Source organism: Chiloscyllium punctatum, chromosome 35, assembly GCF_047496795.1.
Source record: "Chiloscyllium punctatum isolate Juve2018m chromosome 35, sChiPun1.3, whole genome shotgun sequence".
NCBI lineage: Eukaryota > Metazoa > Chordata > Chondrichthyes > Orectolobiformes > Hemiscylliidae > Chiloscyllium > Chiloscyllium punctatum.
The window spans coordinates 18419545-18445809 of NC_092773.1; the positions used below are offsets into that span (position 1 = coordinate 18419545).

The following is a 26265-nucleotide window of genomic DNA, read 5'->3' on the forward strand; positions in this document are numbered from 1 at the left end:
CAAAGGGTCTCTTTCCATACTGTATGATGCTAAAAGAGGATTTTGTATCAAAGTTAATATAAACATGTAAAATTTACAACTGGTAAGAGCTCAGTTGACCTCTGTTCAATAACTATGTTCCGGTACAATTTTTATTGTTCATTTGACCATAGTACCAGGAAGGCAAAACAGAACACCTCCTGTAGATAACCAGTTTAAATATTGTTGTCTGCACATCCTGTGTTTTAAAACACTGGTACTAGGGTGGCCAGTGATACTGGATTGAAAACTTGGAGATGAAATAACTGCTTCTCCACACCTGTACATTTCACAGTGAATTTCACAATGACAGATTGAGATTTACGCTGGATGTTGTAACAAATTTTTATTTCACAGCCTGAACCACTCTTACCATAAAAAGAGACATGTCATAATACATATTATGCCTCAATGCTTTGATGCCTGGCATGAAACGTTTTAAAAAGTTATGTCTTACTGGAAAATTATGGCAACTTATGGTCGCTGCATTCTTAAAAGTATGTTGACCCCACAGTTGTGATAAACTGTTGTAACAGCTCATTAGGAAAATTAGGCCATTTCTAGCAATTATTGCTTAATCATTATTTGCATCAATTTAGGAAGTTGACATTGCCCCATAAAACAGCTCCACCTACATATTTCTGAAATCTCTGAAGAAAGCAAAATCAACTAACCAAACAAATCCGTAACAGGTACGGAACACAAAAACTACATCAGCATCTCACACTAGGCTGTCTCAACTGTGTTTGATACTGTTCTGCTCACCTCAATCGAAAAATGGTCTAGTCGATAATATTATAATAGTAGGTTTGCATGACTGACCGAGGATCTGACATAGACAGAACATGGGGTTGCTGTCCTGACTTGCAGTCAACTGTGGTGTTTCAGTGGAAGAGCTGATAGCACGCAATTTTACTATGACAGTTTGACATTAAGAAATTATCCATATAATTTAGAAATTGCGGTTGCAATATCTTATTCTGCAGCAAAAAACAGCAAAGTGATAGAAATATTTTCATGAATCATGTTACATCTGTCTGCTTTTACAGCATGACTGAGTACTACCAAATGACTGCAGTAGTACAATCTTCGCTGGACTTTTCACGTGACACCTTCAGAGTAGATAAGCTGTATAGTAGGGTCCTTCCTTGATATGTACAATTGCTTACCTGCTCATCCCTACTTCACTTCCAGGAATAAAACCATTTTTTGTCCCCCAAAATAATTTAAAAGGGAACAATCCCCAATTAACCTTGCTTTAGGAAGCATCTCAGTAACAAGATATAAAATTGCACATAAATGTAGATCCTTAACTAAGGAACTTTGAAATAAATTATTATTCAATGCAAAGTGAAAAAAAAACTTAACGCCCTTAAGCACAATGACAATAAATAAATTGCTCAACTATTAGCCTTTGGTATGTGTTGATGTAAAACAGTACGTTGGAATGTTCATGAGGGTACTCTGCCCCATTTCTCTGTGGCACTACCGTGAGGGCAACCATTTGTTCAGTTCTCTCTCAGCTTCAAAAGTTTCTTGGCTGCAATGATTGTGTTCTTCATCAGCATTGCGACTGTCATGGGTCCAACTCCTCCTGGCACTGGTGTTATGAAGCTGGCTTTTTTCTTTACCTCTGAAAATAGTACAAGAAGTATGGCAAGATAATTTCCTTTTTGTAGGTCCCCACCATAAAGTAAACCCGGCTGTTAACGTAAAAAAGGACGTATCGCAAGCTTTCCAAATGCATTTATGTAGTTAAGAACTTCACAGGTGCTCATGCACCATTGATTTAAATGCTACCTAATTTTTGAGTTGTGTAATAGGATTAATAAAATGAGGCAACCTCATCTCAAATGCAAAACAACCTGTTACTCTCCAACAATGTTGGAATTCCAACTCAGTTCAAAATCCCATAAAGCAAAGCGGCAGACAGTCATTGTCATGTGGTCTCATTTCCTCTCAAATCAAATTACATTTAAACCACATGAAAAAAGAGAAATATTGAGCAGGTCACAAGCTCATTAACAAGGTTTCATGAACTAATCTAATCAAACTCAACAATGTAGGCTTCTCCAGGCCAGGAAGAAAGGCTATAAATATCCCAAATGGTAGACACTTGGAAGAAAACGTTAACCCATTCTACAAATACAGGCTGACATTTAATGTGGGACCGTATTGCTCCAGCAGCTCAAAATGTTTTCTGGCATAAAAATGTGAATTCAATGTCTGGAAATTTCATCCCAGTTATCTATGGTTCCAAATGAACCATTTGTATCCACAGTGTCCTCGTGACCCAAGTGATGTGCAGTACTCAATTGTTTAACTCAAAACAATATATGCATTGATGGCCAATTCCGCAAATTGTAGTACCCCAGTTCATGTGATCTATCATTAGCCATGAACACATGGCTTAAGAACTGTCATGTGCTACGATCCCAGACTATAGTGTTAAAGTTACATATCATGTTAGGTGGGGACCCATGACTTTGTCCCTTTCAATAGACAGTACGAGATTGAAAGAACTTAGACACTTTTTTGTAAACGCATTTGTGGGATATGGGTGTCACTGGCTGGCCAACATTTATTGCCCATCCCTAGTTACCCTTGAGAATATGGTTGTGAGCTGCCTTTTAAACCGCTGCAGCCCACCTGCTGTGGATTGACCCACAATTCCATTCGAGCAGAAAGTCCAGGATTTTGCCTCAGGCGACAGTAAAGGAACAGTCAATATAGTTCCAAGCCTTTGCATTGAGAATAATCTCCATTGTGTTGATTAGATCAGATTACTTACAGTGTGGAAACAGGCCCTTCGGCCCAACAAGTCCACACTGACCCGCCGAAGCACAACCCACCCATTCCCCTACATTTACCCCTTCACCTAACACTGTTGGCAATTTACCACAGCCAATTCACCTGACCTGCACATCTTTGGACTGTGGGAGGAAACCGGAGCACCTGGAGGAAAAACCACGCAGACACAGGGAGAATGTGCAAACTCCACACACTCAGTTGTCTGAGTCGGGAATTGAACCTGGGTCTCTGGCGCTGTGAGGCAGCAGTGCTAACCACTGTGCCACCCACAGTTGTTGGCACTATTACCATGCTAAATTGAATAGACTTCAAACTGATCTAGCAACTCAAGACTGGCATCCTTGAAGCACAGTGAGCCATCAACAGCAGAATTGTACTCCAGCACACAATCGCATGGCCTGCCGTACCCCCTACTCAACTATTACCATCAAGCCAGGATTAACCCTGGTTCAATAAAGAGTGCAGGAGGGCATACCAGGAGCAGCACCAAGCATACCTGAAGATTAAATGTTAGTCAAACAGGACTATTTGCATGCCAAAACAGCATAAGCAGCAAGTGATAGGCAGAACTAAGCAATCCCACAACGAAGACTTGTACTCCAGAACTTGGCACTCCCCTAACCAAATTATTCCAGTACAGTTATAATACTGGCATCTACCCAATGTGAAAAATTGCCCATGTGTGTCATGTACATCAAACAAAAAAGGACAAATCCAATCTGGCCAGTTACCACCAAATCAGTTTACTGTAGATTATCAGGAAAGCGATAGAAGGTAACAACAACACTGCTATCAAGCAGCACCTGCTCAGTGACAACCTGTGCAGTGATGCTCAAATTGGGTTCTGCCAGGGGCAGTCAGCTCCTGAGCTCATTATAGCCTTGGTTCAAAAATGGACAGAAGTGCTGAATTGCAACGGTGAGGAGCGAGAGAGCTCTTGACATCAAGGCTGCATTCGACCAAGTGTGGCATCAAGGAGCTCCAGCACAACTGGTATCAATAGGTTATGAGGAGGCAAACTCTCTGGTGGTTAGAGTCATACCTGACACATAGGAAGGTGGTGATTGCTGTTAGAGTTCAATCACCTCACCTCCAGGTTACCTATGTAGGAGTTTCTCAGGGTAGTATCCTAGGTCCAAACATCTTCAGCTGCTTCATCAATGACCTTGCTGCCATCAGAAGGTAAGAAGTGGGAACACTCGATGATTGCACAACGTTCATCATAGTTAGTGACTCCTCAGATACTGAAGTTTGTGTCCAAATGCAACAAGATCTGGACAATATCAAGGCTTGGGCTGACAAATAGCAAGTAACATACAGACCACACAAATGCCAGGCTTTGATCGTCACCAATAAGAGATAATCTAACTGCCATCCCTTGACATTCAGTGATGTTACAGTCACTGAATTCCCCCACTAACACCACCCTGGGAACTATCATTGATCAGAAACTCAACTTAACCCACCACATAAACAGAGTGGCTACAAGAGCAGTTCAGAGACTCAATACTGTGGCAAATAACTCACCTCTTGACTCCAAACAAACAAACAAACAAGTCTGTCCACCATCTACAAGGCTCAAGTCAGGAGTGTGATGGAATACTCCCCACTTGCCCAAATGAGTGCAACCCCAACAATACTGAAGAAGTTAGACATCATCCAGGACAAAGCAGCCCGCCTGATAGGCACCATGTGAAGAGATATCCACTTCTGCAACCAATGATGCTCAGCACCTTCACTGCAGAAATTCACCAAAGATCCTCAGACAGCACCCTCCAAACCCACGACCACTTCCATCTAGAAGGATAAGGGCAGCAGATATATGGGAACACCACTACCTTCAAGTTCCCCTCTAAGCCACTCACTATCCTGACTTGGAAATATATTACCATTCCCTCACTGTCGATGGGTCAAAATCCTGGAATTGCCTCCCTAATGTGGGTCAAACCACAACAGGTAGACTGCAGCAGTTCAAGAAGGCAGCTCACCACCATCTTCAAGGGCAACTAGGGACAGGCAATAAATGCTGGCCAGCCAGTATCACCCACGACACAGAAAATGAATGAATTAAAAAAAAAAGTCAAGATGCTGAGTGGCTTGGAGGGGAATTTGTAGGGGGTGGTGTTACCATATATCTGCTGTCCCTCGTCCTTCTAGATGGAAGTGGTTGTGGGTTTGGAAGGTACTGATCTCAGGATCTTTGAATTTCTGCAGTGCATCTTGTAGATGGTACACACTGCTACTGATCGTGAGTGGTGGAGGGAGTGGATGCAATGCCAAGTGAGCAACTTTGCCCTCGATGGTATCAAGCTTTGAGTGTTGTTGGAGTTGCGCTCATCCAGGACAAGTGGGGACTATTCCATCACATTTCTGACTCATGCTTTGTAGGTGGACAGGCTTTGGGGAGTCACGAGGAGTGTTAGTCATGGCAGTATTCCAATCTCTCACCTGCTTTTGTCGCCACTTTTTATATGGGGAGTCCACTGAAGTTACGAAATTCCACAATTTTGAACAAACACAAGTAATCTTTACAATATCGTGTTAGAATAGTAACGATCTTGTAAAGACAACAGCGTTTATTTTGTTTTTGATGGTGGACTGTAAAGGGAGAACAATGATTTGAAACATCAAAAGGATTATTGAAGGGATGACAACAGTTTTTGCAAACTAAGCTACCTGACACCTACTTCAAGACTGTTTAGAGGTGCTGGTTCACACAGTGGAGGACTGTTTACAGAAAACTTGAACCACAGCAGAGATTCAGCCAGCAACAAGTGGCTAATTGATAATTGGTCCCTACTCCAAATATCACTGACAAAGGCCTGCCAACAATTCAGCGATTATTTTCAGCTGCCTCAGAATCATTCTTAAAAAGACATCTGATTACTGCCTGTTTTCTGCACTAAAAACCACTTGAAGCCTGAAGGAAACCAGTTTTACTTTTCCTTCAGCAGTTGCTGTAAGTAGTAACTTAAGAAGTCAGAAATATTTTTAAGCATGAACCAGTCACAATGTGCTGCTTGCAAACAACTGAAAATATTCAGAAATGGAAGATCAAGAAGCACAAGAATCATTTTAGCAAACCACGTGAACAGGAACCATGAGCTGATTCCCAGAACTACCCTCCACCCATATCTTTTTCTCGAATTTGGAGTGCATCTACATTAACTCTTGTTTATAGAGTTAATAATGGGATTAGAGTTTAACTTGGAGGATTACATGCTGACCACTCATAACTGGTCAAATGGAAAGACAGTCCATTTACTTGTAAAAGAGTAGCAATTCTTGTTAAGTATAGAAAGCTAATGTGTTGTCAACTTGAGTCAGAAAGTCAGGTGAACTGGAGGATTTCTGCATATTTTTTGAAATGGTTGGGTTTTGTGACAACTCAAAAATAGCAGAGCCTGATTTCCAGAACATTGCCAGAGTAAGGCCTAAAATTTTAACATCCAATTAGAAGTAAGTGGAGGTCAATATGTTGAACAGAGAAACTGATCAGAAACCTCATGGAGCACACCAAGTCACGGATACGATTGTAACGGACACCACAGATTTCCCAAAATGTCCACAGACGTCAGTACCATTGTTGGTCATCAAACATGTCAAAAAAAAATTTACAAGGGATTCAAATCCGGGAAGGGACTGTGATAAAGGGATTGATGATTTAGCACTATTCTCTCTTAAAAGTCTAGTTTCAGATCTCCCTCAAAAGGCAATCTGCCATAGGTTAACTCAATGACTCATGTTCAGGTAGTTAGGCCTCTGCTCCTGAGTATACACACCCAAACTCTGGGAACTCCATTCTGATCACAACTGCAGCTTTTCATAAACAGTTCGCTTCAACATGACACCATTGTCACTGGGTTTTTTTCCCCCTCCTTCCTCTCACCTCCTGTTTAGCTGCACCACATCTATGCTGCTAGTTGCCTTTCCAACTGTCAATTTTCAACTGCAGTGAAACAGGAACAACTCACCGGCTTGAGCTTCTTGTATCCAGGACTTTGTCAAACCCAACTCGAACACTTAGCTGTGTCTACTGACCCCTCAGATTTGAAAGTCCTAACTGTATGCAGCAATCCAACTACTGTTGGGACTTCTCCCTGAGCCGTAATGCCAAAGAACCCTGTAGTCTTCTCTGAAGTACAGCAGTGTCCCTACTTCCAGGCCAGAAGATCCAGGTTTAAGTCCCACCTACTTCAAAGGTGGGTCAGAACAGGTCTCCAGTTTGATAAATTTAACTGTCCTTGCAACTTGTCGAATTCATGATAATTCATTTCTTGTGCTTATCAAAGTTCCTGGTCCCTTACAAAATATAATGCAAAATTACAAATAGAATATATTCTTGTGCAATTGATGAACCAGAACTGAATTCCTCACGCTCGCATCATTGTGCACTGTCCAAATCGCATGTGCTATTTTTATATTTCAGTGTAAGCCATTTACCTTCAAAATCAACGTCACCAACAAGTTTGGGCTTCCCGGTTACTGGGTCCTGGATACGATTGATACCAACATCGATGACTGCTGCTCCTTCTTTAATCATATCAGCGGTGATTAGCTTTGGAATACCTGCAATGCACAAGTAATGGGGATGAAGTCACAATTCTGTGCGTACGCAATTTTGTTCTTCTGAGACAAAAACAGAAATTGCTTTACAGCATCCTTAGTTCTTTTGGTTTCTGTTTTTATCAGGACTGTACTTTTAATGAGCACATTGTCTTTGGCGTTTACGAAATTGGGATGGGATTGTGATGAAAACAAGTTGAGGATGGAGGATTATGAATCTTTGTACATGTCTATATAAGAGGATTCTGGGTCCCAATATAATTATGACTAAAAGCTTCATATTGTTGGACATTAGGGCCACAAAATACAGAGGTAGGTTAGGAAAATGAATTTGATGGGCAAGTTGAGTCATGATCTATTTAAGTGGTACAAAAGGCAGCAGTGACTGTACCCATTGCTGCTCCCATTTGTTTTTGGATAAATAACCTCTGACAAGTCAGGAATCCTGAATTAAACTCAAGTGTTATTTTTTTAAAACATATCTGTCAACGTAAATATTTTAAACATGTTAGGACTGTGAATTCACACCCAAATTAAGAGATTTCAAGACTAAAGAGCAAACTATTGCCTGATCAGTCACAGGATGTTGCACAACTTAATTTCCTCCCATTATTGCAAGACAAAGAACCATCAGATTTACAGAACATAGCATTTGTGGAAAATAAATCCCAAAAAGGATACAATTTGAGTTTGGGGGAAATTTAAACCTTGAAATGCAGAGAACAGGAAAAGAAACAAGTTTGCCATTTCCAGAAACAATGAGAAATGACACAAATGGCTTCTCACCATCCTTGCACCAAGATAAATTTGTTTTGTGATACTGTTATCAACATAATGACAACTGTCTCAATGCTGTGCAACCATTGGGAAAGAATATCCTTCTGAAACAAGTGTTCTGACAGATAGTTCTGAGAAACTCCAAATATCACGGATCAACGTTAAAACAAAAAAAAACACTTTGTCCCTGCCTCTGTCTCTACTTGTTCCCTTGTCTGGACAGATAAAGGAGCAAAGTAGATTAAACTGCAGACTCATTTTGCAATTTAAAAAAAAGTGTTTGGCTTAATTCGTGAAACATAGTGCCACCGCGGTAAATTTCGTTACATTTTAGTTAGGCATGTCAAGAACATTCTACATTTATCTTTTGACCTTTGGGGGCGGGGAAGAGAAGGGGAGAAGGGAGGGGAGGGGAGGGGAGGGGAGGAAGAGGTGACAGGAGTGGAGTTGATCAGATTCAGGAATGGATTAGGAAAAAACAAAAAAAACCAAAAAAAAACAAAACACTCAAAAAACGTAGAGAGCTGACAATAGTTCAATGAACATTTGGCAGAACAAATTTTGATTAAACACGGGGCAGCACAGTGGCTCAGGTGGTTAGCATGGGCATGGGTGGGTTACTCTTCAGCGGGTTGGTGTGGACTGTTGGGCTGAAGGGCCTGCCTCCATACTGTAGGGAATCTAATCTAAATCAAAAAAAGGTTTAGACCTAAAAATCCTTTAGAGTCAGGGTGATGGAAAAATCCAGACACTCCCTTAGTGAGTCATTACTCCTGAACCACCTACCCCAGTTTTCGGAAAACAAAAGAAAACCCTGAGGATAACAAAACTTAGACTTTGCGTGCCAGTCAGTATGCACATGTGGGTGCATGCAAGACATGTGTGCTTGGGAGGGGTGTAGTTCTACTTTCTACCAATTTGTGAAACCCAGGCTCAAACATGACTGAAGCATGAAAGCTCACCTGCTGCAGCCACAATAATATCAGCAAGCTTGGTGTGTTCCCTCAGCTGGTCTTTGGGTGTGTATCGATGAGAGATGGTCACTGTAGCATCCCCTGCAAGATAACAACTGCTTTATTGCAAGTAGCGATCAAAGCAACAAATCCCCTTTCTGCACAAAAGATTAGGGTGAGATACGAGAACACAAAGTCGAACAAAACAGGGCACCATCTCTTCCAGTGAGCCACCAGTAAAATATAACTTCAACTAAAAAAAACACTATGATGAAGCTTTTCAAACAAAAGATGCACCATGTGATCAAAGGCTGTAATGATCAATGCCATAAATTCTTTCCTAACTTGTGAAAACGTATGAGATAGTACCTTAATTCTCCATTCCAACTGTGACAAAACAGGACTATATAGTCAAAGGACCAAGAACAAGAAGGCAATGGTTTAAAGATGGAAGGCAACGGTTCACGGAGGATTTAAGGAAAACCATTTCAATTAAAAAGGGTTTTGGGAGTTTGAAAATGCACAGCCCGGGAGGATAGTTGAAGCAGAAAATCTCAACCTTCCAAAAGTACTTTGATGAACATTTGAAGCACTACAAGAACCAAGGTTTTGGACCGAATGTGGCAAAGTAGGAGGAGTGCTATTCTATTGTATTTTTGTCAGTACAGACTTACAGGACCGAAAGGCCTCTTCTATCCTGTGTTTTTCTAGGAGTTGCTGTAGGAGTTTTATTGGTACAGCTTAGCAGCTGGAGGCTGCTCAAACACAGGTAGATTGTAACTTGGTCAAACAGCAAAGGGTGCTAGGGACATTGGCCAAGTAAAAACATAAAACCCACACACCAGACAGAAACAGTGTGAACGCAGCAGTCCAGTACTAAATGATATTAGCATAGAGTAAAAGGCAACAAGTAACCTGCATAGACATACCCCTAACAACTTATTCACTAAACACAGAAAGGCACCAGGTCCTTCTACACAAATAAACTAACTCCAGCAAGCAAACCAAATGATTGACGGTGTTTCAAACTATGAAGAATGTCTCACTGATCTCGGCCAAAACTATAGAAAACTCATCTACAAGGTATAAGAGGAGACTTCACCTGCAGACTTCTTTCATGGAATCATCGGGAGGCCTCCAGAGGGAGGCCAGAATGGCAGGAGACCAGCTGATCATCCAGACAAAGATAGACAGAAAGAAAGCAGCTTCACATACCCAGAGGGAGCTTAGATCTACAGGAGACTTGGAATGTTTTGTATGCTTAAGGGACCAAAAAGGATTAGAGATTGTATGTTTAGTATTAAAAAGGTTATTGTAACTTGGTTCCTAATAAAGTTGGGTCCATTTTGCATTGGTACTGTCTTGTGTTCGTATTGATTCGACCGTTTTCGTATTGTGGGACATCTGGGCAAATTCATTCATAACATTCTGGTTGGAGTTGTCTAAATCATTTTGACAAACTACACAAACAGTTTTGACAAGAGCCAAACAATTCATATCACACTGGTTGCTTTACATAAAAAGTTTTCTTCCAAAAAGAAAAGCAAACTTTAACAGATTCCACTGAATTCCTTACTGTCTAAGGCTGTCTGTCCATAGGAAACATCCCCACACTGCTTATGGGAAAATTCAATGATAAGATGCAGAAATGAACAGACACTGGAATGTGGATTGACTAAGATGCATTGTAAATGGCCCAAGGATAAAGATAGGGCTAGCTAGTAAACACTGTGATTGTGCCAATATCTAGAATTGTCCATAAGGGTGCCCATCACTAATCCTACAGTCACATGATTAACTTGATGGGATGTGTATCTGACCAATTAGTAACACAATTGATTTGTAACAAAGGCAGGCTGAAAACACGTGTAAAAGCTTAGGTCTTTCCTTCATTCAATGAAGCAGCTTCTGGACCCCCAGGAGGTTCCTTCCCACTGGTGGGATGTCAAAATATTCTGAGGATAAAAGTAGACTCTGGGTGTTTAGGGATTTATTTAGTCATTCTGCATCAACAGGAGAAACCATTTGAAAAATGTATCAAGAGTCTTGCTATGTGCATTTCATGTCAGCAAATGCTTCTACTGCTAATTGCACATGAAGTTTTGTATTTTTGTTGCTTTATCCTTCCATTATCTTGACTGGTAAAGTACCTTGGTTTAATTTTATCCAGATTGTAAGGAGCCTAACTGTAATAGACTGGTTCTTAGCAACAATGGATGGTCTGGTGGGCATTTGTTAGCTTTCACTATCAAGTACAATTTCTACAACATACAACAGCTCAAGTTTCAGGTCACAGGAGTCAGATTTACTGTGAAATTAGAATGGAATAGCAGCATGCTATAGCTTTTTTCAGGGAAAAAAAAAAGAAGTGTTTTTGCCTCAAAGTTTTTATAACAAAAGCAATACTTTCAAAAGTGGGCATTTCCTTTTCCCTGACACAATATTACACAACACTTTGATAATACTCTGGATGCTGGAGATCTGAAAATATAAACAAACACTGGGACAACCTCAGGAGAGAGAAACAAAGTTGACATCGGGTCCAATATGACTCTTCTGCAAAGATCTTGGGCTTTCAATGTCGTCACATAAGACTCCAGCAGTTCACTTTTTCAGTGCACAAACATTTCGACCTTAACTATACCTGATGAATATCATGATGGCATTCGCAAAGTTTCACCATGGGCCATTCTGAACAACCACTGAAGGAGAATAAGCAGACTAGACTGAACCTCAAAAATGGAAGTCCTGTTAAACATTTAATTCTTCATAGTACGATTCTCCCTTTCCTCACCTCCAGGTCGTTCGTGTGCCCCATCAGTATGGAGAAGCATAGCAATGGGCATTCCAACATTTTTTGACCGTCCAGCCACAACAACATTCTTCCCAAGAGTTGCAATTCCTGGATGGAAAAACATTATCCTGTTAGAGAACTGCCACAACTTTTATGATGAAATATTGACCACAGATCTCTCACACTACAATGCAGTTTTTGACAAGGCTGCAATCTGATGAAACCGGATTAGGGGAAGTGATTGCCTCATGGTATTATTGCTGAACTGTTAATCCAAAGACCAAAAAAGGTCACGTTCTGGGGACCCAGGTTCAAATCTCAGAGTAGAATGGTGGAATGTGAATTCAACAAAGACCTGCAATCAAGGGGTCTAACAATCAACCTGAAACTATTGTTTATTATCAGAAAAACCCATCCAGCTCAAAAATATCTTTGAGGAATGCAAGTTGACGTCGTTACCTGGTCTGGACTACGTGCGACTCCAGACCCACAGCAATATGGAGGACTCAATTAGGGACAGGTAAGAATTGTTCATCTACAACGTGATGCCCTCATTCCATTAATGAATAATAAAAAAAAACGCTAACTAGTCCAGCCACCACCTTAAAAAAATTGTATTCATCTTTCCAGAACAACTCTGCCTTCTCCCTCTAGAGAACCAAGGGTCCTAACTGTGGCTTCTCTTCTAGGCTGACTGGAAAAAAAAACTATTGATTGTTTGCTGAAATATGAAAAGTTATCCTCATACCCTCCTGCCCTCGCCCATCAAAAACTCTCGTTTCCTGTTCTATTACGTACAATACATTTTAGAGGCTGAAGTTCCCCTAATTGTACATTTTTGCACTGTGCGTCAACACCAAGATTATGTTTTTGGTGATCTAAGTCAAGGGAATTTCTGTTCCTTCAGACAAGCAAAGGGAACACTGGCAGAGCCCTTGGTTTATCCCCACGTTTGAAAATAGTAATCCACCTCAACTGCACTATTTTAAATAGATCAGGTTTTGAAACAAAAAAAATTGAATAGACATGAAACATTTCAGAAATCAAGCAATGTACAAGTGTGTTTATACATCTCTGCTCAAATAACCAATTGTTATAAAGTACTTCAGCAACATTTTATTTAAGATTACCTGTTCTTTGGATTATTTCCCACACTCCCCAAGGTGTAGCAGGCAGCATGGACTTCTGATCCAGACACATGCGACCTACATTGATCACATGAAATCCATCCACATCCTTGGTAGGGGACACTGCATTACAGATCTTGCGTTCATCCAGGTGTTCTAGGAAAATGAAATGAATGATCATTTACAAGCGTAAATAGCGGTACATAGAGCCTATGTGCATCACTTGATTTTTTTTAAAATAAAAGAAAAAATTCCAACAGGTCTATAATATGAAGCGTGTTCCAATTTAATAAGCATGAAACAGAGCTATGTTATTCTAAACATTTCAACAGTTGCTTCCAAGGCTGTTGGATTTTTAAAGTGACCAGGGGGAAAAGAACAAGGCAGAAAGGAAATAGAAGGACATGTTGATGGTTGAAATGAAAAAGTTGAAAAACAAATTGTGAGCATGTACATGGCAGAGACCCTTTGGGCCAAAATGATCTGTTACTAAATGCAAGAGTTTTAATATTTGCACAGGTCCCACTACTCTCAACAGAATGAAACAGCAATTTCACCACAGGTTTCAGGAGAAAATCTTAAAACCATCTTTAGTATTTTGAGTATTATGCTTACGGTATTTTAAACTTTAGTTTTACTGCATACAGTGGTAAAGAAAGCAGAATTCTGTTCCTAATAGCAGGTTGATATTCAATAAGATAGCAATAAATCAAAAGGCAGTGAAGTAGCAATCCCAAAGTGCCATGAGGTACAGTAAACAAGAAATAAAACTGGTAATACTAGTCAAGCAATTCTTCTGCTCCATGTCTTCTTCTCATCTGCCAATGGCATTTAAAACTTCATCTCCAATGCATTCCCCTCACTTGCAAAATATCAACTGACGAATAGTAAATGGTAGTCAATTGAATAAGAGGGAAAATTCAATGACCACAGCAAGATAACAAAGCAATTCCACCAATTTTGCAGTCAGCTCCCTGAGCAGAATATACTACCAGTAATTTTGGACATTGACCGGTATGGTAAATGTTCCTTGGTATTAATCGGAAAAGAGAGGTTGGCTGTTCAGCTATTCAAGTGTTTTCAGTCATTCTGTCATGGGAGATCATCTAGCTCAGCTTATCTGTATATCCCTGAGGAATCTCACATCTAGGATTTCCTTTTCTCTTCCTATCCGAAATGTGATGACTAAGATTTCGGAGTTCTCTTGAGGGGGAGGGAGGGAACTCAAAAGGATTTGTCACTATTGGACGAAGGAATTACTCATCTTAGCCCTACATTTTGAGATACGTGATGCTGGATTGAATGTTCTTTTTAGTTGACTCCTGTTTTAGTGAGCATGACATGGTACACTTGAAAAAGAAAATCAGTCACAAATGACAGTTTCTGGGTTGGGACCCCTGAAGGAAGATGTTTTACAAACCAAACAGTTGTCAAATGTTCTTTCTTTCCCCCCTTTAAATTCAGAACAGGTCTTTTACAAAGAAATACCTGCATCCGAGCACCTCTATTCACAGTTTGGTCACGCAGATCTCAACACAACTTTTAGGCATCTTTATATTCCCATACAAGGTGGTGCAAATAAGACAGGAAAGAGTCAGTCTGGGTGCTCCAATTCAACTGTTTACAGACAGTTAAAGATACGATCTGGTTTCATAACATGCTTGGGGAAAGGAGGAAAATACATTTGCTAAGTTTCTTTGGGAAATCTGGAGCATAAAAATCCTAATTATTGGAATGTCTATGTTGGTTCTTGACATGTGCCCAGATCTGTAACTGAACAGTGACAAAGACTGCTGTTGATCTTTTAAGCAGTGACATAGCAAACAGCACCAATGGCCAAAAGCTTGGCAAAACCATAAACACATGCAATTTAATGTAAATGTGATTTACATTAGAAAAAGGTGAGCATCCAGATACATGGTGGGGATGAGGAAAAGACTCTTTCACCAAGTGACTGAATTAATTCCACGACATCAGAATTACTGGATGAAATAAGAACTAAGGAAATGATGATTGCATCTTTGAACGAAGTTGCAACAGGGGCAAGAAGCAGACCAGTTAGTACTGGACTGAGCTGGTAATGAGCCTGCACATTGACAATTAATCAGTTGGCTTCACGCTGTCTTGAAAACATCTTCAGATGTATTACTTCATGTAAGGCGCAGTTAACAACCTTTTCACATGCAATATTCAAAAATGTAGAAAACAAACAGATAAAGAACAAACAAACATTTGAGCTGGGCGTGCCATGGAATGAAAATTGCCTTGCACTCAAGTCAGTATCTCTCAGATATCAAAACTCCAGCTGCACACAACCTAAAAAAACAAAAAAACTTAAAAAAATGGGTTCACCAAGGCAAGTGGTTTAAACTGTTTCTGAATAATACAAACGGCCTTCTTTACATGGAATTCCAATTTTATTAAAAAAAACAGCTTTCAAACAAAGTCCTTGCAGTTTTTTGTCCAATTGTGCTGCACTATAACATCTTTGATGTGACAAACTAAGTGATATAAATTAAAATCTAATTTAAAACAATTAAGAACAGGATTGTTAAGAAAATGTGGAGAAATCCTTATTCATTTAAGCATTTCTTAGGTATGATTAAAATTTGGCAGCTATATGTTCCAGCTACTCAAATAATTGATTTGAATACAACTCAAAAACAACCCAAAAAGAAAAACAAAACATGTTTATTTGATCTGAATACTTAGTAGTTCTATTTAATCAAACACAAGAGCTCACTTGAGTACCACACTCTTACCAGGCAGAGGTAGCTGTACAAGCAAACCATCAACTTCGTCATCATTGTTGAGCTTATCAATCAGCTGGAGTACTTCTTCCTCAGTGATGCTGGCTGGTTTCAGAATGGTCTCACTCGTGATACCTGTGTAATAAAGCAAAATAACTATTACTACAATGAAACATCCAAAATTCAAATCGGCACTGTCAGTCAATGATCATACCAGCCTGTTCTACCAACTTATTGCCTATTGTTACCCTGAACTCAAGTCTGTCAAAATTTAGTCAGCAAAAGGTATGGTAAAGTGAAGCAAAGCAAAGCATTGCCCAAGTTGGAAAACTGAAATATAACAAGATCATAGACATGCTTTTAAAGGTCTGACAGCATGAGTGGAGGTAGGGACAGAGTTAAATGTTTCAGTTTGACAAAGTTTCATCAAAACAAGGAAGTGATTCGAGATGTGGCACTTCTGCAAACTTAATGTAGAGAAAAAGGAGACGTTAATATGATACTGTGAAAACTATAGAATATATCGGGGTGCAAGGTAGCAAGTGTGAGATAACTGGACAAGTGAAAGCCAAAGATAGCCCTGAGAATGTTAAAACAAGGAACCAAACTAAATGACTGTTATAGAAAATCATAAACAAGCACAAAACAGAACAAGGTTCTCAAAGGCGGTCAACAAAGGACCTTGAAGTTACCTCAACACTTCAGAACTATGGTTAATGGACTTGCAGTCACATGAGCCTACTCCCAAGATACTCCTCTTCACTTTTTGCTTCTGGATATAGTCAATGTACGTGCACCTTCAGAAAAAGAGCTACGGCTACACACACTTTACACACCAGAGCCTGACCGCACTTGAAAGCCACTGAGACACTCCTTTAGCACATCATTCACTATACAGACATCAAAAGCTGATTTTTCTCTTCTCACTTGGGGCCACCTCTCCAACTGTTAGCAGCAAGCTCAGAAGGGGCACGAATCAGCAATCTTGTCCCTGTGCCTGATTCAGCTTCGCACTGAGCTATCGGGAAAGCTAAGTATCATTTAAATAGAAACATGAACAAAACCAAATCAAGTGTTAGTGGAGAAGTTGGGAGCAAGGGAATAACAATAGCTGTATTTCTTTGAATAAGAAAACTTGGCAACACTTTTATACAGCATTTATTTTGACAGCTGAAGTACTTTTTTGTTTACAAAGTGTAGCTGCTGTCACAACATCAGAAATACAGCAATCAATTTACAGCGATGTCCAGAAAAAAAAACAAAGTTTGATATTAAACAAATGAGTGATAACAATGGAATGATCAATAGTCATAAAGTGGCACATCCACCACCAGTGGTGCGGCTCAAGTTGGGATTGCTCAAACACCCTGAATTAGAAGAACGCTGCAAGATCTTAAAATGGTTTAAAAAAGAACAAATATTTTAAAGGTCTAGACATCACCAACATGAAAGCCAGTGTAGGTCATTAAGCACATGGCAGATGAGAGAAACAGGGGTGCCAAGAGTTTGGATAGAGAGAGTTTCTAAAGACATCAAGTTTAAGAGGGCATTGGATGGATGCTAGAATTAGCGAGGCTAGTCAGGATGCGTTGGAGTAGACAAGTCAAGAGCTACTAAAGGCACCAATGAGATTTTTAAATTAAAGTGAGCAAGAACAGGAGTGAATAGCACAGACATGGAAGCAGGAGATCTGAGCACTCAAAATTAGTCCACTGTGACAGATGTTACATCTGTTGGCCAAAAGCAGCTTTTGGCCTACAGATGGAAGTTATCACATTTACTTGATAATATTCTGGCTGTGGTGAAACCCAGACGACAATTTTACACTGCCATCACCTGATGCTACTAGTACCTCGGATCGTTCATAGACTAAACTAGTTTTAAAAAAGGAAAACATTGACTTAAGATAGTTGCAATGGTCACCTGACCAACCTCAGGAAACATTGAATAAGAATCAATATTAACTGTTATAATCCAATGATCCAAATCTAGGGCTTGAGTCACACTTATCGGAAAGTTACACAATTTAAATTCTATATTATCATTAGCTTTCTGAAAACTTGATTAGTCTGTGAAAAACTTGTCCACAAAACCCCACACCTTATGTACCTTTCAGGAACAATGGAATGGGGTTTGTTGGTTAAAAGTCCTTCGTAACACCACCTTAAAAAGATGGCCTCATGATATTGTCATTGTTCCCAAGGGACAAAATCTATTCTTCACAGTGGCAGGAAATGTCTTAAATTCCAACTGACATTAAAACCGAAGGATTTCATTCATTACTGGTGTTGTGTGAAACAGAATACTTGGATAAAAATGAACACAATACACTGAAATCCATACCTACATCAGCAGCAGCTTTTGTTTTGTTTTTCACATAGGAATGACTGGCTGGATTGTCTCCAATTAGAACAACACTGAGATGTGGTCTCCGATTGCCGTCAGCAACCCAGTTCTCCACATCAACCTTGGCCTCTCTTTGGATTTGCCTCGCAAGCCTTCTTCCAGAGATAACTACTGCCTCATTTCTGAAATTAAAATAGGCCAATAAAAATAAGCTCAAGGAAAATGTAGATTTTGAAAGTTTTCATTTGGAGGCCAAATTATTCATAACATTTCTAACATGACATGAATATCTTAACAGGAAGAAAGGAATCGGAAGCAGGAATAGGTCTTTCAGCTCGTTTACCTCACAGTAAAATCACCGCTGAACCAATTAGGGTCTCAACTCCAGCCTCGTTTGTGTAATAAAAAGCTACCCAATTTTAATGGCTCAGCCTCCATCAATTTCTGGCTAGAAAAATTCCTCAGATCAAAGAGAAACAAATACTCAGTCTTAAAAATTAGACAGCTTGGTTTTGAAAATATTCCCAGGTTCTAGACACCACCACGAGAAAGATTTGGCTCATATGCATTCTATTGATTCTATGGGTGAGTACATGATACGGCTAACATAAAAGTGAAACTCATGGTTGGGACAACAATAGCAAGTTTCATTTGTGCAGGCCTTGAATGCAGTAACTACTTATATAGTTACACACACGCCATGTTTGGGGCTCATTGCAGTGTAGTGGCAGTGATCCTATCTGAGCAAGGACACGAAGGTTCAAGTCACATTTATCCAAAGGGTTTTCATGAACATCTTGGAACAGGTGGATGAGACAATAAGTAGGTCATTGGATTGCTAGTCCGAGCATCACAGCTGATGCTAGCCATAACTCCAGCTGATTGTCAACTTGTGCAGCAAGTGGAAGAAAGTCAATCATATAATAACACTCCCTTTAAGCTGTCATGAAGGGATATGAAATATTGGATCTACTTTTAATCTGATTTAAATATTTACAAGCAAAACAGAATTAAAAACAGAAAGTGCAACGCACATGCAATTTTCAATCTGTAGTTCAATAGCAAAATTGTAGTGTCACAGTTAATCTCAGTGAAGCAGCTGAAAAGACAAAGGTTGGCTTGGATCCCTGCTCCTTACCTTTATCAAAAGACCTGATTTGGAACTGTGTCTAGGGACTTGGGACGAGAACCAGATCAAATCGGATTCAATGATCTGCAGGCACCAATGTCCGATCTTCTGTTTAACTAGCCACTTTGGTAATAGAGGTAAGTGGCTGCTAGCACTTTGCTATTTCACAGCAAACCAGGTCTTTAGAAAAAGGTGAAAAAAGGTAACCCGGTGACTGAAATGGGTAATACGAATAGAATACTGAACAAACTCAGAGATGGGGAAATAGAGTAACTTTTGAAATAGCATAGCATCTACATCTTAGTGCTTTTTAGCACGAGTTTTCAGAAAGCTAGAACAGGGAAACGAGCAGACACTACAACAAATCAAAACACGTCAACCCTTCATAGGACATTCGACAAACCTTGGGTGGTATTGTACTCTCACACAGATGAGGAAACTCATCTGTGCTGATACTTTAACAATGGCTTTGAAAATACAGCCTTCAGTGTGTCAACCTCCAATTATAAACCTCTTGTTCTAGATAGATAGATAGATAGATAGAGAGAGAGAGAGAGAGATTGAATTGAAAATTAATCTTAGATCATCGGTTAGGTTTAGGGTGCACCAACAATGCTGGACTACGTAATTTCTTGATTACAGATATGCCCCACGTAACTACCAGCCCTCGTCACTCAAACAAAATAGTCTCCAAAAACAAAAAAAAGGAACAGTTACTCCCAGTAGAATGCGCTGGAGGGACATTGCTGCAAACACAAAGCTGTGCATGCTTAAAATCACAATGAGGAAGCTTGCTATGAACTCAGCTAACTTTTCAGTATTCAACAGTTAATCATGAATTTTAATTATGATGATATTAACTGTGATTGAAGATTGCAAATCAAATAGCAATTATTAAAACGATAGCCCTTAAAGAATTATATGCACGGTAAAATAAATGGTTAAATATAGGTGTTTTGTGCATGAAGAGCTGACGTATCCATGGCAATGATTGTAACTATCCCTTACCATGTCACTTCACTAACTAAAAATGACGTTTTACGCATTTCAACACTTCGATTTCTCCATGAACTGGAGCCACATAGATCTTTCTCAGCAGTATAACTCACGGTTCCTGGAAACCGATAGAACTGTCCAACCTCCAGATTTAGAATCGACAGCTGTTATTTGGAAGCTTACCTTCAAAGAAGCCCGTGGACTTAAAAAGGATGGCAATTAGAGATCGTCAAATAAGGACTGCATTACAACGTCTTGAACAGAATGAGTTTTCAACTCAAGCTTTTATTAAATGCCTTCTAAGAAATCAATAGCACTGGCTAATGCAATTATTTGCTCTGCACTGAGTTTTCCATTGAGTACCATGGTTTCAGCCAGAGCCACAAAATAGTAGTCTGAAAATCTATATATTCATGCAAGTTCACATGCAAACCAAAAACGATGCCAAACAACGACATAATCTTTGAGGTGTTCTTCTTACAATCCATTCGCTATCACTGTACAAAAGGAAGTGGATTAAAATCTTGATAAAAGTTGGGATCCAAATATCAAACTGGGGATTTAACTAAGCGACGGCAGACGAACAGCTGAGTGAGACCCAATTTAAAGTTTGGCACCAAACAACGGAAAACCGATGGAGCTCGAAATTTAGTTTTTGTTGGAGGGAGAAACAAAATTGGCTCAGCTGCAACATCGGAATTCCTTCGGGTAGAATATGAAGATGTCGTCGGACAAATACAAAATACACTTGAATATTCATGAGAGAAACTCGCCTAATTAACACAGGATGTAGGTCAGATTGCTTTCTTTTTGTGCTGTTTGAAAGGGGTTATTAACTTCTCACTCACCACCTCCCCAACACGCTCTCCCCCCAACAAAGTGCGGGCACAAACCAACACTCACAAACCGTCTACAATAACAACACTGCCAAGAACGCGTTAACTTCTTTTCTCTCGCCCTCATACCAAATGCGGAATTGAAATAGGGGGGAGCGGAAACGTGCAGATCGCGGAAATTTTAATCCCGTGTCGCCCTGGGAAGTTTAATGCTGGGACCCGCGGTCAATGCGGATCACGTTGACCGGCATTCAGATCACTCTAGCGTAAGTAGCTGGAGATATTTCATCATGCATCAGCAGCCTCATGTCCGGCGCCTATCAAGCAAGAAAGATGGGTTTTTCTCCTCCCACTGCATGCAAAAACCGGCAACCACATCCTCAACCTGCGACAGAAACGATGCGAGGGGGGTGGCGAAAGAGGGGAGGAAGATACCCACCTCGAGCCGCTCAGGTGAAGCTGGCGGTGAAAACAGAGCCTACCCAGGCTGCTGCGAAAAAGCCAGCTGCTATGTGCCATGCTTCTACTTGCGTTGACCAGACACAGAAGGAGATTCTCCACCGCCTTTTACATCTCCTTGACGTCCGCAAAAGGCGGGTTGGAGGTTGCTAACCCCCGCCCCCGGCGGAAGCCAATTGGCTGCCCCGTGCCAACGTCACCCCAGCGAGCCCCCTGCTGATTAGCCAGTGCCTGTCCGTCAACTGTTTCCATTTCGGTTACCGCGCAACAAACATCACGTCACCAGTTTTGACGTTCCCTGACCTCTTGCGGCGGGAGAGGGCGAGTCAGGCATGTTCATCGCGCTTCTGCAAGAGAATTACAGCCACGGTGGCTCTGACTTGGGAAAACAAGATGGTTTGTGCTGCGTGGAAGTTCGCGTTACACCGTGAATAAACGATGGAACCAACATGAGGCTGCCACAGGCTTCTTTCACTACTCCTCAAATCTAGCATCCACTCCAAGACAACCAACATGATCTCATTTATATTGCAACTAGCGATCATTTAGCTATGTTTAATATTTCAATGAGTCCTCTATCCTCCGCCGAACTGCAAAATAGCATACGTCATGTCAAGAACAAAACCTCCACCGTTCACCGTGATCAAACATCGTCCAATACCTAAACATTAGTCACTGATTATTAGGCAAAAGTGTAGTTCTAAATACCGTTGCCGCCACAGCCGGGAGAGTCTTCGAAGACTCTTTGATGACGACCATTCCAGTTGTGAGTAAACTAGCCAATGCTGGATCGAGACAGCGTAAAAGTGAACATGGGATGCCTGAGGTTTTGTGTTTGGCCTGCACCAGCACGTTTGGAAATGGTCAATAGGCACAGATAATTCTCTGACCTGATAGCGCAGGAGATCTATTTCAGGTCGTGGATAGGTTGTATTTCTTCAGGAACACTGTGCGTTCCGGAAATGTTTCTTTTGCTGCTGCTTGCCGCTTGTACGTGAAAAGGCAGAGGGAAGTGGTTTGATTTACTCGTACCTCTATGCTGGATTGATAAGCGTTAGATAGTACAACGCCTATTCTGCTATTTTCGGGATCCACCACACAGCCATGATGCTTCCCATTGATGTGGACCTCGTGCATAGGAAACTATTCAGCCTATATCTGTTTAAAGACTTCCAAATTATATTCCCACGCGGAGTTTTTTTTTAAACGCTGTCTCATTGTTCGAGCCCCTGGAACTTCCTCTGGCAACTTATTCCACACACACCATGCTCTGCCTGATAAATTGTCCTCGGTTCGTTTCATATCTTTTCCCATCTCCCCGACGCTTGGACAAAGATGGTGGTTGTCTACTCAATCCATGCCCCTCATGATTCTATAAGTCAGCTCTCTAAAGTCAGCTTCCAATTTTCCAGAGAAAATAGGCTATACAGCCTCTCGATTCCCAGCCATATCCGTGTAAAGCTTGTCTGTATCCTTTCAAAACTTTTTTTTTAAATGGCAGGTAGAGTCGAGCGTGTGGTACTGGAAAAACATTGACGTTTCTGCATAAGCCCTTCATGTGGAATGAGGCTTGTGGTCTGGGTGGCTGAGAGATAAATGGGAGGGGGAATTGGGGCTGTGGGCGGCAGGGGCAGGATGGAGGGAAGAGAAAAAGAAGTGGGAGAAAGCAATAGGTAGATGCAGATGGAAGAGGTGGTGATAGGTCAGCGAGGAAGGTGGAGTAAACAAACAGATGAGGAAGATAAGTTGGAGGCTTGGGACTGGGCTAAGGGGAGGAGGGGAAGAAATTGGGGATACTGGCGAAATCCACATTAATTCCACAGGCATTCTTCTTCTGCCAATGGAGTGAATGGTCTCTCCAGAACACTGATAGGGGTGGGAGGGAAATATAGCCCAACTCGTGGAATCTGTTTGGAAGTGGTGGAGGATGATGTAATGTATATGGAGGGAGCTGGGGACTGGGCGGGGGTCTGCCCCTGTTACGTCAGGAGGGGTAGGGTTCAAGGGCAGAGGTGTGGGAAGTGGAGGATATGTGCTACAGAGCATAGTCGACCACATGGGAAGGGAAACTGCAGTCTTTGAAGGAGGCCATTTGGGATTTTCTACGGTGGAATTGGTCATCCTTGGAGCAGATCAAGGAACTGGCAATAAGGGAGGGCATTTTTACGAGGTAGCATAACCAACATCCTATACAACTGCAAAGTCATCGTAACTCTTATACTCAATACACATGGTCCAGACATTTTCTCCTCTGCCCCTGTCTACCTGTAACTCCACCTTCAAGGATTGATGAACTGCACCCCAAGGGGGTTTGGGTAAGCAACACTCCCTAGACCTTAGCAGTAAGTGCATAAGTCCTGTTCTGATTTGCCTTTGGTAAATGTGAACTGCTGCATTTTGCAAAATTAAACTTCATTTTCCACTCCTCAGCCCATTGGCATAACTGATCAAGATCTTGTTATTCTGAGGTAACCTTCATTGCTGTTCACTACACCATCAATTTTGCTGTCATCTGCGAACGTACTAACCCTAACTTGGACATTCACACCCAAACCACTTATATAAATAATGAAAAGCCGTAGACCCAGCACTGATCCTTGTTGCACAGTCCGATGACAAGCGACACGAGTTGATCTGGGACGCTACTACTATTAATAGGACAAGTCAAACAGAGAATTCCTAGAGGCATTGAATCCGTGGATGAGTACAATCAATTAGCACGTCGACCTGGACCCAATATACTGGCCACTGCAGCAGACAAACGGAAGCGGCAGATACAAAATCACTATAAATGCTGGAGGAAACATCACAGAAGTGCTTCACAGGAGGCTCCCAAGCACTGAGGATGTCACCTAGACAGGGGACGAAACATCTGCAACATAAGCTCCCAGCTCAGCGAACAGAACCACAATAAAATGAGCTTACTAGGGTAAAGCCACTTCAGGACAATACACTGACAGACTTGACTGAACAGGACAAATGAGACCAGTGACAGGTACAGGTGATTTCTTGGTAAATGTTTTTCCTTCCCAATAAGACAGTTGTTCAGAATGATCTAGCAGTTACTGCAGTTTCTCATTGGGGAAATCTTCAGGAAGTACAGCGAAAAGTTCAACTAGTCCATCAGAGGATTATGAAATGACCAGGAACAAAATACTTCCAAAGGAGATAGGGTAACTTCAGAGTTGAGGGATCTGGTCCAAACAGTTTGTATTATTTAGTGAAAACTAGTTATCAGCTAATGGGAGGCTTCTTAAGTTGGCAGACAATGCAATGATGCCAGAGCACCCAAGAGTAAAGATTAAAGCCTGTAGGATAGTGGATTCGTTTTCCACCATGTGAACTTCCAAGTCAGTCAATCATAAGGTTTATCTTTTAATGCTCAGCCCAAAGTGAGTGAGTGAATCTCAGGCTTCAAAATGTTCAGATTTTTAAGGTAATTACCTCAAGGATTACAAATATTCTATGGGTGAATGTACCAACAACTGATACATCAGCCTATCTTGGACATGTTAACTGTTGCATGCAAACTATTCATTAGATAACATTTGTTGAAGGCAAATGCTATTTGATATCTTGGCTCTGATTTTTGAATACTCAGCACATTAAGTGATTTGCCAATCAGTCTTGCCACTAATGTCCTAAGAAAGACATACTGATACAGTGAGAACAAAAAAGGCAACAAATGATATAATACTTAAGAGAATGCAAGTCACATGAAGGATTCCAAAGACTAACCTATTAAAATACTGTGTATGTGTCAGTTCTGAAGAGTCATCAGTGGACTCAATGTGAACTGTACTTCATCTGTACAGATGCTACCAGACTCACTCCATTCCTCCAGCGATTTGTTTTTGTAACAGTTCTTTGCTATTTAGAGTTAGTACTAGAAACTCAAGCATCGCAAGGTTCACGGACCACAAGCCAATGACCGATTCATAAATTTAGAAACTGGACTCTTCTTCTTCTTCTTCAAAAAAGGATGCACCAAAGTGGACAGGATTTGTCTCAAAAATCTAAGAATGGACTGGGAGACAGAATGACCATACAGACAATACTAAAAAAAGGAAATCACTTTTTCAGTGGTTGTATTAAGAAATGCTGACTGTATCACTAGACAGACTTCAAAACGAGAGGTTTGAAGTCTATTCTCTTGAAGAATTATTACTCATGACATTTCACGTGCAAGTGAACAGTGCGGCTCACATAAGTCAGCAACAAATTTTGCCAGGACCTGCAGTGAAGAGCAATTTAAAAAAAGGGAGATCAACACAGTCAGTTATTCAGTCAGCCGCCCATTACACCTGCACCCTGTGCACTAGATCCCACTAAGTTGGGACAACATCTATCAAATGATAGTGATTCTTAGGTCCCACCTAAGGTGGCAGTGTATTTCAAATTTTAAACTGTGTAATGACTCATGTGCCACCTTACATTTATTGCCCCTGGTCATTTCATACCTTTTCTCACCTGCATAATCATATTAAGCCATTCATGAAAATTATGTACGCTGTGCACTATTTACAGAAAACTAGTGCAATTCACATCTGCAAATAAAATGTACAGCAGCAGCATCTTCCAAAATCCTTGCTTCTCCAGGCAAGATCAATTGCACAAGTGTGAAGTTGGCAATCATGTACAGAAGTTCAGGGACCAATTCGGGCCCCACATGAGCCCTGAAGAAAGCTTGTCCTGTTCACATA

The 26265-nt window shown here is 40.8% G+C and overlaps 1 protein-coding gene across 1 annotated transcript; it reads right to left on the reverse strand.

Moving 5' to 3' along the window:
* Positions 1–349: 349 nt before the first annotated feature.
* Positions 350–21701, reverse strand: LOC140459724 (bifunctional methylenetetrahydrofolate dehydrogenase/cyclohydrolase, mitochondrial-like). The gene is made up of 8 exons (XM_072554171.1): positions 21543–21701; positions 18140–18324; positions 15809–15931; positions 13050–13202; positions 11920–12027; positions 9135–9227; positions 7273–7398; positions 350–1651 (listed from the first exon to the last, which is right to left on the reverse strand). The coding sequence occupies exons 1-8, from the start codon at positions 21620–21622 to the stop codon at positions 1527–1529; spliced, it is 993 nt and encodes a 330-aa protein (XP_072410272.1). The 5' UTR covers positions 21623–21701; the 3' UTR covers positions 350–1526.
* Between the last annotated feature and the right edge of the window lie 4564 nt (positions 21702–26265).